Source organism: Hirundo rustica, chromosome 4 (genome assembly GCF_015227805.2).
Source record: "Hirundo rustica isolate bHirRus1 chromosome 4, bHirRus1.pri.v3, whole genome shotgun sequence".
NCBI lineage: Eukaryota > Metazoa > Chordata > Aves > Passeriformes > Hirundinidae > Hirundo > Hirundo rustica.
The window spans coordinates 75,255,071-75,273,230 of NC_053453.1; the positions used below are offsets into that span (position 1 = coordinate 75,255,071).

At 46.1% G+C, this 18,160-nt stretch overlaps 1 protein-coding gene across 7 annotated transcripts in view; it reads right to left on the bottom strand.

Moving 5' to 3' along the window:
- Positions 1-5,323: 5,323 nt before the first annotated feature.
- ERC1 (ELKS/RAB6-interacting/CAST family member 1) overlaps positions 5,324-18,160 on the bottom strand; it is a 266,110-nt gene continuing 253,273 nt past the window's right edge. For all 7 annotated transcript variants that reach the window (XM_058420193.1, XM_040061380.1, XM_058420189.1 and 4 more), the window contains one exon: positions 5,324-12,042. In XM_058420193.1, the coding sequence (XP_058276176.1) occupies positions 11,905-12,042 (138 nt within the window). In that variant the 3' untranslated portion in view covers positions 5,324-11,904. The remainder of the gene's footprint in view (positions 12,043-18,160) is intronic.

Genomic DNA, 18,160 nt, shown 5'->3' on the forward strand with positions numbered 1-18,160 from the left:
GCCGCGCCGGGGATGGCCGCGCACACGGATTCCTGATGGAAGATGGGAGCGTGCGTTGTATTTTGCTGGCAAATCCCAGTTTTCTCATTTCCTCTGGGTTCCTCCAGGGTCTAGTGAGGGATCTGTTTTGGATGCAAGGTGTCGTGTTGCTGCCAAACTAACAGGAGAGGACGCTGGTAGGAGGCACAATCTGTGTTGTGCAATACCACTTCAGTGATGGAGGGGTTTGAATGCACAAGGGGAAAAAGTTTTTTATCATCTTTGTTTTATCTGTCCTCGAGACAGTGTTTCACGCTTCTCATATCACTGGGGCAGGAAAAAGAGGCATCTTGCAGTATTGTACTAGAAATGGTCACAGAGGAGCTGGCAGGAGACACTGACTTGTTCCCAGCATCTCCTCCCGAAGGAGCAGCAGCACCAAGTGCTTTGGGGCAGCAGTTCTCGTGTTTGCCATGCCCGCCAAGTGTCTGAAGAAACCAGAAAACCCCTGGTGTGTGACCACTTTGGACTAAAAAACAAAGATAACAGAAGTGGGTGCTGCTTTCTGAGACACGCAGAAAGTTGGCAGAGCTGAAAAATTGGGCGCCATTGCCTCAAAGCCTTTTGCTGGTTTGTCATCTGAGGAGACAATGGAGTTACAGATTGCTGCAAGTGAGCCGAGCCCTGGCAACGGGCAGGAAGCGTGCTCCGAGCCCCACACAAATCTGAGGCAAGGGTGGCAGCTGGCACAGTGGCTGCCAGCTGCCATTGTCCCCTGCGGCCTTGCTGAGCAGCAGAAAGACCTTGCCACGGTCATACATCACCCTCCCTGGAGATTCTTGGTTTTCCATACAAAACCCTGTTGTAGGGCCTCCTCTGATGCAGACAATCGAGACACCAGGATGAATTCCACTCATCCTGGTTCACTTTACATCTTTGGAGCCCCAAGGGTCTGTAAAGACATGAGAGTGTTCTCCAGCTGCGCCCGGCACAGCAAAGAGGCGCAGCTCTGCACAAACCTGGTAAGAGCTTGGCTACTACTTCAGCTGCATCCTGCTAAAACCACTTAAACAGAACTCGAAAAGAAAAAGGGAGAAGGGGATCTCCCATACAAGCATCATTCTCGTGGATTTATGCACAAGAGAGAAGCTCCCCAAATAAACTCCTTGGTATTTTCTTTATCCTTGGTATTATCTATTATTATAGAGTCAAAATTATCGAGGAGTCACTCAGGTGTCAGACTGGGTGAGAGAGCAGCAGTGCAGACTCTCGTTTGTGATGCTGTGCAGCCTGTGGCTGCTCCTGCTGCTGAGCCCCAGCTCTCTCTGAAAACCACCTCACTCAGTCACCACTTGGACTGGGAAAACGTACCCGAATCCAAAATATGCTACTTTATAACGAATGATATCAGCAAAAGTGGCAACAGTTCAAAATATCCTTTCTCAAACTTCAATGACTACCACCACCACCCCCCTCTTAGTAACTATTAGTACTAAATCAATTAAATCATAGATGAATGGCATGAACTGCTGATTGAAGTCACGTGGGAACTAAAACCATGAGATGCTGAAATTAAATTTACCTCCTTCTGCACTTTGCACTCAGCCTTTAAATCCCACGTGCATGTATTGCACATTCTCCAGTCACCGAGTATCTGATGCGGCATTTTGGAGCTCTTTGCAACTGCAGCCTACAAGTGTCTGCAAACATGTGCCCCGTCTGTGACTGTCACTTCAGCTGTCAGGTAGTCTCAAATATCTCATCTGGGACTTTGGGAAGGGCTTGTGCTGCTGCCAGGAATGCCCCGGCTGGGAAAGTCAATGTGCTTTGTAGACAATGAGGAAGAACAGAGGCAGAACATCCATTTACCTCCACTTAGATGTCAAATTGTACCACCAAGTCTGAATTCCTGACAAGCCTCAGGCAGTCTACGGTGCCTGATCACAGCTAATGCTCAGCTCTGTGGCTGAAGAAACAGAACTCCTCTTCGCTAGTGAAGGGTTGGACTATCAAACCCACCAGAAATAAGTGGGGGCAATTTCAGGTCAGAGATGTGGGCATGGGGAGGTGCTGGAATGCCCAGGGAGCAGCAGCACAAACAGGAGCAGCCCTCCTAATGTCTAAGCGACCACCAGCACAAGGGACAATTTAGAGAACCAAAGTAATGAGAGGCTGGTGACAGAGAACTGCTGGTCCTGGATGGCAGCAGTGGTAGGGTTTGTACTGTTACCAGTTCCAAGAAATAAATTCATCCTGCACACTTCATGAAGGAAGCATCTGGGAAGAAAAAAAAAAAAAAGAAAAAAAAAAAGTTACATAAATACCTCACTGAAAATTGCATCATGGACGTATTAGGCACGAAGTAAGTAATGTAGATTATCTAATTTCCAGACCTTTGCCATTGCAGGTTTGGCATCTTGAAGCACGGTTTCCAGTGGGCAGCTCCGTGTATTTATACATGATTACACACACATGCATACGTGCACTTCAGTGCACTGGGGTACAGGAGGATGCGCTGCTCGGAGCTAAAACCAGCTTCTGTGCATTATATAAGAAAGGTTAAGAGCGTTCATATACATTCCAGGACTTGTGGTTCCCCAAAATGGTGTGCCCTTACAGAAAATGAAGGGTTTACTCAAGCTGAACTAAAATCCTTCTAGGATGGGTTTGGAGCTACAGCAGCCATCCAGCCTTTTTAGCAATACATAAAGAAGCCAGAGGGTTTTTTTAATTTGCCTCGTCACAAGATTTGTGCCCATAGACATTTCTGGAGCTCAATTCCCACGGAAGTAAGTGACAACTTCACACAAATGGGCTGCAGTACCTGGGCCTAAATATTTAACTTCTCAGTCAACCTTCTAGAACAGTTTTAACGTTTGCAGTTGTAAACATTGGGAAAAGCTACTGCTCATGTACTTAAAACCAGATGGACTTCAAGCCCACACCCTGAGAATCACTTGCTGTAACCCCACAGCTACACCCAAGCTGGTCCCAGCTGTTCCACTTACGTTGTGTAATACATCACCAGGATATGCAGAAATAAGGTCTACCAACACAAGGTGTATGGCTCGCTTTGCTTGATATGCAAAAAAGTAGTTTGCACCTAATTTTAGTGTATCCACCTACAAAACATTTCGTTTCCCAGGCCATATGCCCTACTTGAGTTTGAGGGTTTTAAAAGACATTACAGAAAGAGGACTTTGGCTACTTGCCTGAGATTTCTAAACATCCTGAAGCCCAGTGAGAAGACCTACTTGATGTCTCAAAATCCCAGTCTAAAGGTCACATACAGATCATTAGCACGGGCAATTGGCTTTAATTACTATTTTGGGGTAATCTCTGGGCTGGCTGAGGCACCCCTGCAGCTTCAATCCACATAAGCAAAAGGCATCTGCCGCACAAGCACAGCAGATCCTGTCAGAAACAGGAGATCCTAAATATGTAGCTTCTCCCAGTGGATTGCAGATGTGGTTTCAGCAGTTTCCCTGACTGGTGTGATTTAGAAAAGCGGGTTTTCCCAAGTCATCCTGGCTACAGCACTGCAGAAGGCCCATGTGTAATCAGGAGCCTGGGCAGCACAGGGGCTGTGCACACCCCTAGGAACCTGTCTGCAAAGGAAAATGTTTCAAATCTGTGTGTGCCTGATCCCAGGGCTGACCATTTGCTGTTTCCACTGCTGCCTTGCCTGTTCAGTGTCACAGTAGCTGCAGTCAACACAGACAATTCCGTTCAGATGCCTCGTGTTTTACTGCACAATGCGTGAAATGTAACCTGATAAGGCACAAAAGGCGTTTGGCATCTTCTCTTTTCAGCACGAACAGCGTTATTGTTATGGGCCATCCAAAACATGAGTCAGCCTGCAGGGACACGGCCCTGCAGCTCACCGAGAGCAGAGCCAGCGTGGGCTGCAGAGCTCAGCTCAGCTCTCCCTGCAGATGTGCTGCTGTCCCTGCAGATGTGCTGCCCTGCTGGGGCTCCCCTGCGCTCCTGCCCTTCCGCTACTCCTTTGAAAAGGACAAGCCCTTCAGAAGTGGCGTTTGTGCCGTTATCAGAGTGATGGGTACCTCGTTGTGCACTAACTGGTTAAATTTGTGTGGCATGTGGTTTCATTCAGCCGATCTGGACTGTGCTGCAGAAGCCAGGCACACCCTGGCCTGACAGGAATCACGAATCCCCTTCTCAGCCAAAGACGCTCGAGCGAACATAAACCAGACTGGGAACCAAGGGGCTGATGGAAGCTGCCTCTTCCTTTCAAAGCTCCTGAGACCCTTAATCCCCACGCATCCTTTTTCCACACGCTGCTTTACATGCCTGATTGAAGCCCAAGTGGTTGAAATCCAACCAGCAAAGGGAAGGGAAGGTCCAGGCACTGAGATCGGGACGCCTGTTCCTGTTAGACATGCAGCCACTTGCACCGAAACAAGTCAGGACCTCAAGAGCCTCATGAAGTGATGAACTGAGGAAAGGCAGGAGGGACAAGGCCAACGAGAAATCCCAAAGAAAAACCGGCTGTACAGACAGACAAAAGGAGAAAGATGGAGAGAAACTGGTTAGAAAGTGTCCCAACTTGGGGAGGTCTGTGCTGTCACGGCTTCGGGATAGCTGCGGAGAATCTGGTGGAGCGTGTTTAGCATGGACATTGTTCTACCAGCGGGACCCAGTGTTGCAATGCTATTCTCTTTAGAACAGTCAAACACAGCAGAAAAATGAGATTTTTATAGTGACATTACTCAGGCAATTTCCCATGTCATCGAAACGCGTCTGGAGACCGGACACGGCGAGAGCCCGTGTCCGTCAGCGCTGCAGGGAGCACAGCTCATCCCGTGGCACAAAGCCACGACTCCTCTGCTCCTGAGGGACAGCACCCACACCCAGGCTCCACCAGGAACATGTTCAAGGGGACAGTCTTGCTGGCCTTTCCACAGCAAGGCCTTCCAGGCACGTTGCTCTGGAAGATGTGATCCCCACACTGCCTCAACACGGGATGCACATCTGGAATTCAGTCACTGACTTGGAAAACAGGCAGGAGAGACAAAGGGGACAGCTGACTGTAACAGCAGCTGTTTTATCTCCACTCTCCTGACCCCCGAGGGGTATCTGGGACACCCCTGTGATTGCCAGGCCCTCACCTTCACCTTGCAGGCAGCTGCAGCTGTGTCCATGAGCACTGCCAGGCACGGGGTGCAGCCAAACCCCAGCAGCCTCGTCCCACTGCTGCAGGGGGGCAGCAACTCAAGCCTGGTCTCAGCCAGGGAACAGCCCTGCAGCCATTCATCCCTCCCATCCTGGGCAGGCAGGAGGGGACAGCAAGCAACACACGCTGAAATAAAGACATGGCACAGAATTTTTAAATAATTTTATAATTTCCTGATGGACTTAGTCTCGTGAATAAAAAAAGAAGAAAAAAAAAATGAACAAAGTGTTTATATTATCAAGGCAAAGTTGAATATAACACATTTTCTTTGCAATTTCATTATCCTGTCAGTAACATGACTCCAGCAATAAAACACATACAAGTTGAAGGCAGCGTGTGCACTTGCATCACGGACACCAATGTCTCCCGCTGCTGTCATTTCCAAAAGGAATTCAAGTACACCAGATCCCGTCCCTAAAGCCTGCCTCCTCCTCCGCTAAAGTGCAACAGGTCTCTTCCAAAGCCAATGAGGGATCTGTCTGTGGAGTGGATGGAGCATCCCACAGACGGTTCGTGACCTCGGTGTGCAGCTCTCCTCATTCGCTGCCTTGGAAGGAAACGGCAATATACTGTTCTAGTGGGCTTGGAGCAGCATGTTGGGCTAGCACGGAAGTTATTCCCCTGTTTGTGGTCCCATTGGATTCGTCCTCCTCCAGCATCTGAGCAAATAAAGGCATCTTGCACTAAAGCCTCCCCAGTTATACTGCAATGAGCGTGTAATGAGGGGCCAAACGCGGCCACCCCTGGGCAGGGAGAGAGAGAGGGAGGACTTGGCCTTCTCCACAGAGAGCTGGGAAGATGGGGCAGATAAAAGGAACAATGTCCACTTTTAAAATTTGGCTTCAAATTTGTGCTTTAAGATAACTACATTTTATAATAAATAAGAGTATATGTGACTAATAGATCCATTTTTTTGCAGGTTTCCAAGTGAAAGTAACCAATGTTTTGAACAAAAAGCCCTACCAAAGACCCAAGAGCCTAATGGGAATATTTACTTAAAAGCAAACCACATTGACTTGATTTTCAAGATCTGAACAAAGCTTGCAAAAGGGGGACAAACAGCATACGGTTAAGTTTGATAATAAAAATACATTCACTTAATGAAATTCTTTACCTATGTCCATAAGTAAAGCCATTTGTCAGGATTTTTTTTTGTTTAACCTTACACACCAGTTCAGCCTCGTGTTGTTCCTTTCAAGCAATGCAAGTCTCTGATGCAACCAGAGCAGAAAGTGGCTCCTGGTCCTTTCCTGCCCCGTAACGTGCTTGGGTACGTGACCAACACCAGAGGTGAGGAAACACAACTCTGGCAATGAACCTGCACACAGCTACCTGCACTAGCTGACCTGCACTGCTCGTGTCCCTGGCATCAAGGGCTGGGATGGAGAAAACAGAGGATTTTCACATCAGTGGTTCCCATCTTAGGGGACGCCTGGTGTTGATAACTGTTAGCAGAAAAGATTGACTTCCAAAACACTGTTTCATTCTGCCCATTTCTGTCTTACACGTGTACAGTATAAACCTGGGAAAGCAGGAATTTATACAGGGTTTGTAACATTTCCTAAGAGGCCAAGCTGCCTTGGACCTCAAAAGCCTGTGAAAGGCAACTGGTTGTAATTATAAGCCCACAAATCCTTTTCCGTACAATCCCGAGAGGAGGAGTCATGGCTTTGTTGCTTCTTTACTTGAATTCCTTTTAATGAAATTTATTTTTATATATTTTTTAAAACACATCTTTTTCAGTTCTACTACTATCTTTTTTTTTTTTCAATCCGACAACAGACACACATTGTTGGTAACTGCCCCAGCCTTAGGACCACACAGACAATATCGACAAGCAGAAAACAAAACAGGAAAAAAACACCCCTGAAAAAGTCAGGGGAGATACCGATGACAGGGTTACAGCACTCACCACACACACTGGAAAAAAAGTCAGGATTTCTGAGTTTATGCTTTTGACACTAAAAAGTTTTGAAACAGTTTTTCTCTCTTTTTTTTTTGTTTTGTTTTAAAAATAGTCAGCGGACACAGCCATTTTGTTCAGAAGGATCTGCTGTTGCCTAAGGTTCCTTCCATTTATGTGGAAAAAAACAATTAAAAACATCGTTTTGTTTAAAAACCCCCCCTGACACTCCTGCTCCTCACCAGGCAGACGAGGGGGGGTCGGCAGAGTCGGCCCCGCCGGACGCGACGCCCCCGACGCGGCGTGCCCGGCGCTCGCGGCCCGCCGCCTCCGCTGGGGCAGTGCTGGTTATCCGCAGCCTTCCGCGGCCTCTCCGGGTCCCTCCTCCAGCAGGCGAGGCGGAGGAGAGGCTTCCTCGCGCTAGCAGGTGCCTTGGTTGTGCCCTTTCCCTTCAGCCTTCCGCTGGAGTCATTCGAGGGCCACACGTGTTACGTCTGTAGTGACATCTCTGCTTTCAAATGGTGTCAGTGCGTGACTCTACATCCTTTGCAAAGAGCCCTGCAGCGGCAGCGATTGGCAGTTAGTACACGAGTGAGGACTCGACCCCGTCAACCCTCACCACGTGTCAGAATTTCCCAACGAATCGAGCGCTAGCAGCAGAACGGGTGGGAATTACAGGGCAAATGAAAAGAGGTGCCCCTTTGGTTTAAAAACCAGGGTGATCTCTACAAGATTTATGACATTTATGCTCCCTTGTGCAAATTTCAGAGCCCTGAAGTACCAGGAAATTTTCTAGAGAAGGGATATTCCAGCTGTGCAACGGGAAATGGCGCACGGGGCTCCGCTCGTCACGTCGGACCTTCACCTTCTGTCCCCAGGACTTGGCACAAACTGCACACTCCAAAGAGGGTTTGGCATTTTCTGGAGTGGAAGCTGGTTAAAGGCAGTCAGAACAAGAGAGAATACTTAGAGAAGCTTAGAGCTTCATCTGGGAGCGTGCCAGGTAATTCTTCTTCCAATGGCAAACAGTGCTCATGTCCTCACCCTGCAATTCTAGTGTTATGTCCTTTTAGTGTTTTACATGAGGTTGGACTCAGAGGAAAACATGGACTTGGACTCGTGGACATCATGAACAAGTGCGGTTGCAGTGTCAGCTTTTACAGTGTACGTGGGCTTCAGGCTTCAGTTAGTTTTTAGCCCAAACCCTGCCAAAATGACCTACTTAATTTTCTGCAAACAGCTCCTTGAGTCCTTACATCTCTCCGCTTCTCTACAAATGACAGCTCGGAATATTAAAGCAGTTAAAACTTTCACAGCTCCTGCAGCAAATGGAACTTCATTCAACAGGAGAAGAAAAAGCGAATTTCCCCAGGGTCCCTGTGAAGGGCCCCTGATTTCCTAGAGCTGCTGCACTGCAGGACCACAGTGGTAGGAAACTGTCTGCATCTGGCTGGCTGCTGACACTGGGGAGTAAGATCTTCAAAGAGCAGTAGTGGGTTAGGCAAGGGGATGAGCACTGCAGGGTATGTCACATGTGGCCCTTTCCCATGTGCCTCATACACAATTCCATGATGGGTCATGAGAATAAAAATCCCTTTGTTGCCTTAAGGCCGACGGTGTGGCACTCCATACGAGTGAAAAGAAAAAGCTTTCAGTGGCCACGTTCAGCGTTAAATCGTGGCCAGCAGTTCCTCCCAAACCCCAAAGCTCCTCAAGCTATTCACCACAGGATCTCTGTCGACACAGGATCAGAGAGATTACCTGAAACAGTTCAGTGGAGATCAAGTCGGATCAAGACTGTTCCTAAATGAGATCTGCTCCCTCCCTGAAAGCACTTTACAGAGGTCTGAGATCAATCTTGGAGATGGGAAGGCTACAAGACCCAAGAGATAACAGTGGTTAACGAGAAAAGCCACCAGGGCCCACCAATTCAGATGGAAGGAACAGCAGGTGTGTGGCTGGCAGATAAAGGACCAAATGGCCGGCGTGAAAACCAGCCAGGCTTGACAAATCCTCCCTGGGAAGAGGCTGGGAGATGTGTAAACATCAGCTTCACCTGGCTGCCGGCACACAGACCCCGCACACGCTGCCCTGACAGCACCAGGCCTTGGGCTGGGGCACTTGGAGCCACAGAAATGCAGCCACAAGCCCAGTTGGAGATGCTGAAGAAGCAGCAGCTACGCAGTACAGGCAGGAACTGAAATAACAGCCCGAAGCGATGGCCCCTGGCTCCATCCCCTCCCCCTGCCCCTGCCTCCAGCAGAAACGCTATCAAGGAACATCTCAGTAAGAGGTTTACAAGCAGGAGTCATTTGAACCATCGATAAGGGAAATTCCACAGCTTCTCACAGAGGAAGGATTGTTTTACAGCAGGGAACCGGGGCAGCTGGAGATTTGACCATATAAGTTAATGAGAGAGTCAGGAGGGGCTGCGGTGGCCGATGATGCCGGGCTGATGGCTCTGATGCTTTTACAGGCGGCATTAAATTCCTTGAGTGAGTAATTAGGGGTGATGAAGAAAAAGCAAGGGGAGAGATTTCAAAACAGCAGCTCCTATGGAAAGGCGCTGACTCAAGCAATGGGAGCAGAGGGGTGGTTCTGGGATGGGGCAGGCCCAGCAGAGTGTACAGTCACTGTCTGCTGCCCTTCCGCCATCCCCCTTCCACACGTTCAGCTTCCCATTACTCTCCTCACACCACACAAAAAAACCGCTTCAGACACAGGCTGCTATTTCAGGAAGAGCTAAAGGCAGTTCTCCTGATTTGCAAAGCACTGGCAATTCCAAAGTTGCAAAAGGAGTGATTCACCTCTCCTTTTGAGACTTACTTCTTCCTAGACACCCCGGCTAATGAATGCAGCTCCTTCTGCTGAATTATTACAGTAGAATCAATGGGGATGTGATTTATTTTCAGTTAGCTAGTTTTCAATAGAGTCTCAGGTACACAAGGTCTCAGGTTTTTCCCAATTTTCAGTGCTTGTTTAGAAAAAACTACAGGGTACATCTTCCCTTACTCAAACTTTTGCTGATCTCCTTTCTGTTGGAAGCAACTGGTCACTTCTAAAGATAAGAACAAGGTGTGAGAGACCTACAGGCGAGCTGTGCTGTGGATCTGAGGGACGTAAGAAATGCAGTTTTCTTGAACAGGCCTGGAACATTTTCCTAGCCTAACAGCTTAGTGAGGAAGCTCAGAATGCAATAAGCCATATGAAATGAAACTGCAGGCTCTGGATGGGAGGTTTACTGAGAGGGTTCAGAATTAGCTAGTGACCAGAAAACCAAGATTTCTTCCATTGCTGTGTTGATATTTTGGTCTCCTTTTGCCTTCCCCTCGCTCTGTGAAGTAATATGAGCCTGCCCACGGGAGCAGCTCCTTTAAGGAGCACACAGGGACACGTAACAGGGTTCTGTCCTGCAGATGCCCCCAGACACACATAACCACTGGCAGCCAGGAAAAAACGTGTCTCCCCATTAATGCATAGTCCAGGAATGAACACCCGAGTCCTCCTCACAGAACAGGATTTCTGACTTGCCACCACAACGACAGACTGACCTGGGATTTCAGGCCACGTTACCTATCAGCAGGAGCCGGAACGAGTGTCAGAGGTGGAGGGGAATTAAACTAAGGCCACTCATATACACAGAAGAATTGCACTGGTTTAAGTAAAGCTGTGATTTTACACCTATCTACTCAGCTGGGTGCCAACCCCAGCAGAGATGCTCCTCTTCATAAGGGTTATTGCTCTGAACTCAAACTCAGTCCTCATCAACGTAAGCTAAACCAAAATAAATTAAATTATAATTATAGTAAGAACTGTGCTACTGGTTTACCTAACTTAAGCTTTAAAATTATACTTTCAAGCTAATTTATGCAAATTTCTCATTTACAGAATGCCTGTTCTGATGACAGCTAGTGTTCACAACGTTATGGCCTGAAAAGTTGGACAAACTATACAAGTTAAAGCTGGGAACTGACCTGTTGACCACACCTGCTCGAAGGGAGAGAGCTCTCTATAAAGTAAGAACTTAGGAGACACAGACCTACGATGAGAAACCTCATCAAAAACCCCCCAAAAAATCAACAGATGAAAAGTTACCTCAAAAAATACCCCATCTAGCACTAGAATCAGATCAGTGAACAATAAAGATCCAAGTTAAGTAAACAGAAAGTACCAGTACGCCTACCGTTTTCCCAGCTGCTAGATGAAATGACTAACAGGAGCGAGTAAGGAAACTTTCCTTTCCTCACTCTGTTATTTAAGAACATAAGAAGCATTGAGACAGGCAGCAAGACCTGAGCTAGCTGATGCTGGCCAGCCACGAGCCATAATCAGAGCACACTCAGGTTTGGTTTTAGCACTATGAAATTCAGGCTTTTCGCTTTCATGAAAATAAAAAACAGGAAGAAGGAAAGAAGATAAGAAGGACAAAGCAATATATGAATGAAAGGCGAGGGCTACTCTTCTGCAACCTCACGGAGAACTAGAGCTGCTCGTGTTCAGCGGATCCCCTCTTCTTTGCTCAGTAGACTTGGAAGAGCTCTGCTTAGCTGTATCCGAAAGTCACCACCAACAAAGTCAACGGGGAATTGGATTCTAAAGTAGAAAGGCAGTGAGAAGATGAATACAAAAATGGCTGATTAATCACAGACTGGAAGAACCTAGAGAGCGTGTAGTTTTCAGAAGGGTTCTTTTGCCTTTGTTTTCTCTGTCAAAGGTGCACCACAAGTTTCTACTCCACGTTCTGCATTTCACACTGCTCCCCACTCCCACGGCTCCGTGGACCGGCCGGGCCCGGCCCCTCGTGCCGCTCGGTGTCTGGTGGCCGAGGTCAGGAGGACTCCTCGAGGGCGTTGACGACCTGCTCCAGGATGTCGGGGCAGTGATCCGCGATCTGCTGCAGGATGGCGTTGGCGAACTCCTGCAGCTCCGCGCTCTCCCTCTCGCCCTTCTCCAGCTCGTCGTGCAGCTGCAAGGACACACAGAGACACGGTGAGCCCCGCTCGAAACGTGCTCGCCGGGGCACAGCCCCGCCCGGCACGCTTTAGGAGGGGAGCCGACAGAGGTGACACGGGCTGGGCACTGCCAGCACCCACACCTTCCCTCAGCGACCACCTCACCCCGAGCCGAACGCTCTCCATCCCCTTTATTTCACTTTTTCCTTCTACAGGGCCAGGTTTGTCACCTTCCCAGCAAACGCCATGTCCCCGTGACTTAACTACTCCTGAATACATTGTCCTATGATAAATATGAGAAAAGCTTCCTCTGTAGGATGTTCTTCTGAAGGCAACTGTATTCCAGGAGCAATACAGCAGCTTGTTAGTGTATTGCTTCAAATAGTTTTGACTTCTGTTCAGGAACACTGGGATGTTTCATAGATCATTACTGGAGAATTACTCCTGATATGAAATCAATAGGAATGTCACATAATTATACATAATATGCAATAAACCTAGAGTTAACCAGAATTCTATTTTTCCTGAGGAATTACTGATTTTCAGAAAGTCTCTTTCCTAACTCGGTCAGAAGATGACTACACACAATTGCAGTGGAACACAGACGATTTTTGTTTACTAACTCTGCATTTCCTGTTGGGTCATTCGTTCTTCAGATCACTGTAACTGGCTCAGAACGGGACACAGAATTTCAAACTTTGTATTATTCACTCTGTCTACAGTTTATAAACAGTTTCTCCAACAAGTGGTGTCCCAAACTATGTCACACAACATATGCAAACACAGCTTTTAGCTTTGAGCCTAATGCCATTGCCAGATTTAGGGGCCCACAGAGTCTTAATAAAGAGCAGGAAACATCTGCCTTCAGTAACCTGTTGAGCTGCCCAGCAATTGATAAAGTCCATGCTGGCCTGTGAACTGTGCAAAATCCCAAGGAAGGCTGTAATTGGTGCAAGCACTTTAGGGATTCCTGTACTCACCGTGGTCTAAGGACCTCGGAGAACACGGAGAAGCACATCCCTCGCTAGGTCAGAAGATACGGACACAGACTGGATAAGCGTTCAAGCAGACAGCCCTGCCCTATATATACCTAAAAGCTCCTACATTTTTTAGTGATAGGATTTTCTTCTAATGAAGCATATCTATTCCCTATGAATATAGGAAAAGCATATATGTAGCAGGTACATACACTTAAGATGGATTCTGGAGCTTATTTCCAGCTTCTGAAGCCAAAGTTCTTTGTCATTTCGAGCTGCTCTGGGTAACTATCTTATTTGAACCTTCTTTTAAATTTTGTGTGGTTTTTAAAAATTTAATGCTATCTGCCAGTTCTGTAACATTTCTTATTGCTAACTGATTAGTATTTTTATTGCAACTCTACTATGTTAACACACGACATGGAAAGAATGTCAAACTGGCATTTTTCATGCCTGAAGGGGTAACTGTTCATCAGTACACAAATTTCTTGATCTGTGTTTCGCACTTCTGTAATACTGCTCAATGCAGGTTTTAAAAAGAGAAAACTATCAGGCAGCAGCACAGCAGGGATCATTTTACCACTTTAAGAGCACAATGCAGTGGCAAAGGTTAGACTTCTACAATTAAAATTCTAATCAGATACAACAGCAAGTCTCTGTTTAGTGATGGTATCAAGCAAAGCACAGCAAATTGTTTCTGCAAGAAACAGTGCTTAAAAACAAACAGCATAAGAACGACCGTGGACTAAATAAAAATGCTTTTTAAGGAAGTTATGGCGCAGGCTTCTGCAGACAAAAGTGTGAGAAAGGAAATTAAAAGGGCAAGCGTGCTACACTGCTCCCTTTACTAGGCAGGGTAGCATATAGTAAATTACTGGGGCTTTGCGTGCCGAATGTTGGTTTAATGCGTTCTCATGTGCTTTGTTCCTACTGGCTGCTGCACCCGCGGAACAGCCCCAGGAATCTGAGAGGGGCTCCTGCCAACAATCACAATGCAAAGGCAACCTGATCCCGCTCCGTGGGGCGACACGAGCTGGGAAAGGGGAAGAGAGGGGGGGAGCGCTCTGGGCTGGGGCAGGGGCTCAGCAGTAACCCGTGATGGCTCAGGAAGGGTGACGAGCCTGGCTCCTGGCAGAGGTGTTAGCCAGGAACTTGCAATGGATGGAGAAGCCAGGAAAGGTTCAGTCAGCAAGCAGGATCGAGAGAGTCAGAACAAGCAGGCAGGAGTGGTGCTGGATATTAAAAGCCTGGGGACTGGGACTCAGGGAGTGCCTCTGAGGCTGGGGCGGTGAGCTGGTGAGATGAGGCAGCCCCTGCAAACCTCCCCAGCCCTCGTCCCCGTTCCTGGGAATGCTCTGAGCCCTGAACTCAGACAGGGCTGCCTTGTGCCCCCCCGGGCCAGCACAGAGATTGCACGGGGCCATCCACGGGAAGGATGGCAGGCCATGGAGCTGGGAGAGAGCGAGCAACAGGAGAAACAGCCAACGTTAGCGCTGTCCTTTTCTCATCTGGCACCTGCAAGGGTCCCGAGCTCTCGGTCCACGGGAGGAGAACCAGGAGAGGGCAGCGTGAGCAGGGAAAGCAGAGGTCCTGCACCACCACCACCTGCCCAGCCAGCGTCCCTCTTCCTGGCCTTTCAGCCAAATCCTCCAGGTGAAGCTCCAGAAAAGGGCAAAGCAATTGAATTAATGAAATGTAAAAGCATCTGCTAGAGACTGAGCTTCAGAGGGTTGGTGGACAAGGCAGAATCCTGCAGGATGCTGTCTTCAGTGGGGCAAGACTGGAACATCAGTGAGGCCTCAGTTTCTTGCGCTACGAGTCAGCATTTATGTATTTATAAGATGCCTTAAAAAAATCAAGATAAGCCCAACAAAATAAGCTCATGCCAAAGCTAATAAATCAAAGGCAACCAAACCAAAGTAACCAACTTAACCAGAGGAAGAAAGTATTTCCAAGAAGAGAGTTTCTGACCATCAAGAGACCAAAAGGAGATGGCTCTGAATGCTGAAGGCCAGCAACAATACTTTACAAATTAGCACAGACAGAAAGTCTACACAGCTGGCTGGCAGATGTCTGTGGTGAAACGTCTTTGGAAAAATAGCAACGATCGCCTTGAGTTGAGCTTGCTAGCTTCACAACAGCTAGATTTAATAATGTGATTCCTACTTCAACAAAGACATCTTAATTGTCTCGATGGCTGGTGGCAGCATTTCTAGATCAGGGATCTCATCTCCATTGACGTCACTCCTCCATCAGGCAGGGGAACATCCAGTCCTCAGCGGCATAACTGGATTCACCTGGATGTCTGCAAGTCCAGATTTTAGGGAAGTTTCTCTAAAAGTATTCATATCAGCTCTACTGGTTTCCTAGATTTCTTTTTCTCGTGGATGCAAGCTGACACAGTGTTATCTTCCCCGTGCCATTTTTCCATGAAAATTAAGAAATGCAGACAATCCTTTTTTGTTGGCATTTCCAGCTGAGGATATGAGGAGATTCACACACTTGCCTCACAGAAATGACCAAAAATGAGAAGGCAAAGCCGGATATGTTTTTTGTCTAGCTGATGACAAGCAAGATTAGACAGCTCGGAAAGAAAAGGACAGCAAGGGCTCCAGAAGTGCTTCACAGTATTTATCTTTAGACGGAAGAACAGAAATGACCTTCAGCATCTCAGGGGAAAGAAAGCTTGCAGATAATCTGCAATAGATTCTGACACTTTTCAGCACTGCTGCCTTCCTTCCTGGGTCTAGAGCAAGTCATGATAGGAATAATTTTCCATTTATAGTTAAACTCCATCACGGGAAAAAAAAAATCCCTAACAATTCACCATGAATTCAGCTTCTCTGTTCCAAGATATTTCCAAACTTATTTAAAGCTTAGTTGACATTCAGAGTCATATGAATGCTACATATGAAGATATCTTCAGTTTAAGATCTAGGATGCTATGGTTTTATATGCACCCTGGGTGAATTGTGCTGCTGCTCTGCAGAACCTTTGTGGCCTCTGCTCTTCCCATAATGGAAAAAAGGCAAAATTAAGCTAAGATTCTTCAAAACTTATTTATACTCCCCAGTGTGATTTTTGCCTCGTTAACAATTCCACAGAAACACTGATGAAGAAAGGCAAACACAGATAAACTGGCATCTCACCTTGGGCTATGGGCAGAATGTGAATACACAATATAGAGAGCTTGTAGAGCCGCACAAAAAGAAAGTTAGTGAAGAACTTCTATAAGGATACAATATCAGGATATAGAATTATATTTCTCAACGTTTCTGGATTGGGTTATGGTTAGTCTGAAAAATACATTTAGAGCTTAAAGTAACACAAGTAAGCATCAATAAGAAATTACACTGATTTAATCTAAACCTTTTTGTCTGAAGTTAAACTTCACTGCAGTTCAGGCAAATGGTCAAGAGCTTTTGCATCTACCCAGACAAACCAGAGTAAATATGAGTGTTTGATGCAGAGAGAGCTAATTACATATAGACCTTTATTTCTCAACTATATACCTATAAAAGAGCCAAAAGAAAGGGTTACAAGTATGGAAATCCAGTCTGACAAATTTCAAAAGCAAAAAAAGAAAAAATTTTAATTTAAACCTCTTAATATTTCTGCCCTAGCTGGAAATCTGGGGTTTATATTCACTCCTCCAAAATATTTTAAAAAACATACATTTAAAAATTAAAGTAATATTTCAAATGAAACAGTCTTGTCTTTTTACATAATACCCACAATGCCATAACACTGCTCATTTTCATTTGTGCATGGAATTACTAATTTTAATCAAAATATATACTATCAATCATTAACATTAACTATTGCTAACTTGAAAAGACATACAAAGCCAATCAGAACTTGCTGCTCAGAGCAAAACACGAGGAGAGAAAACAGGGGAACAGCTTGTAGAGACCGCCCCAAGTGAGACCACTCTCATTTTCTGACACACCACGCACACACAGAACACTTGATGATGTCCTGAAATCAGTGTTTTTCCCATCATATCTCCTTTCAAGTTAGGAATTGTTAATGTTCCTGATTGATGGCATGTATTTTAATTAATATTAGCCATTTCATGGAGAAATAAAATGAACGATGTTATGGCATATGGGACATGGCTAACTTACAGATAATGTTTGTGATTTTAACCAGTATTTAAGAACTATGACACTGTTCTCATCCTCACCCAAACCATTAAATATAGAAGTTTAAAATGCGTTGAAACGTAACAATTTTAGAGAGTTCCCATATCCATCGCTTTCTCAACCAAACTCAGGAAACAGATTTGCACATGAAGAAGGATATAAATTGTAGCAATTATTCCTTCTAATTTCTAACAGAGACCAGAAGTGGACTGTTTAACTTTAAAATACATTATGCATTCCCATAAGATTACAAATTAAAAATAAATGACATAAATCAAGTGGGGGAAGATAACAAGCTAATAGAAGAGCAGTCAGGGGAGGAAGACAAGGGTAAACTCTGAAGTAATAGGGTAATTTAGAATGACTAAATGCAAATCATAGCAGAGTAATTTCTTTACAGAAACTAAGTAAGTTGAGTAATTCCTCATAGATGACACAGAAGAACACAAGCAGAATCTGAACAAAGTACACAGGATGTTTATAAAATGGCTGTTTGTAATTTAGAATAAAGTTTATCCCACTTGCAATATTGTTTGTATAACAAATCAAAATACGTGTTGACTGTTTTCAGAATTTAGCAATCAAATACTCAGTTTTAAAACGAAATTTGACAGCTACAGGTATGGTTTGGTGTCCTTTTGTACGAAAAGCTTACCATTGCTCTCTGGAGACTGAAATGTGAATGAAGTGCAAGGTAAATGTTGCTCCTTGGAACCAAGCCATGACTGTTCAGCTGACACAGCAGGCTCTGAGTGCTACAGTCAAGTGACATTATCACCTTTTTCCTTCCTCTGCTTCGGGCAGCTGAGCAGAAATGCATTCCTGATTTCTTGGGAGAGGATTAGTAAGCAGGAATCCCTGGAAGGGATTTTGTGCTTTGGCTGAAGCTGGTGCACAGGGAAGGCTCTTTGATGGTGATCAAGACTTTTCAGAAGTGCCTCTCTCTAACTCACAGGTGCAGCCCTGGGTAGTGGGTGAGACAAGCCCCCACAGCAGGTGATTTCTGAGAG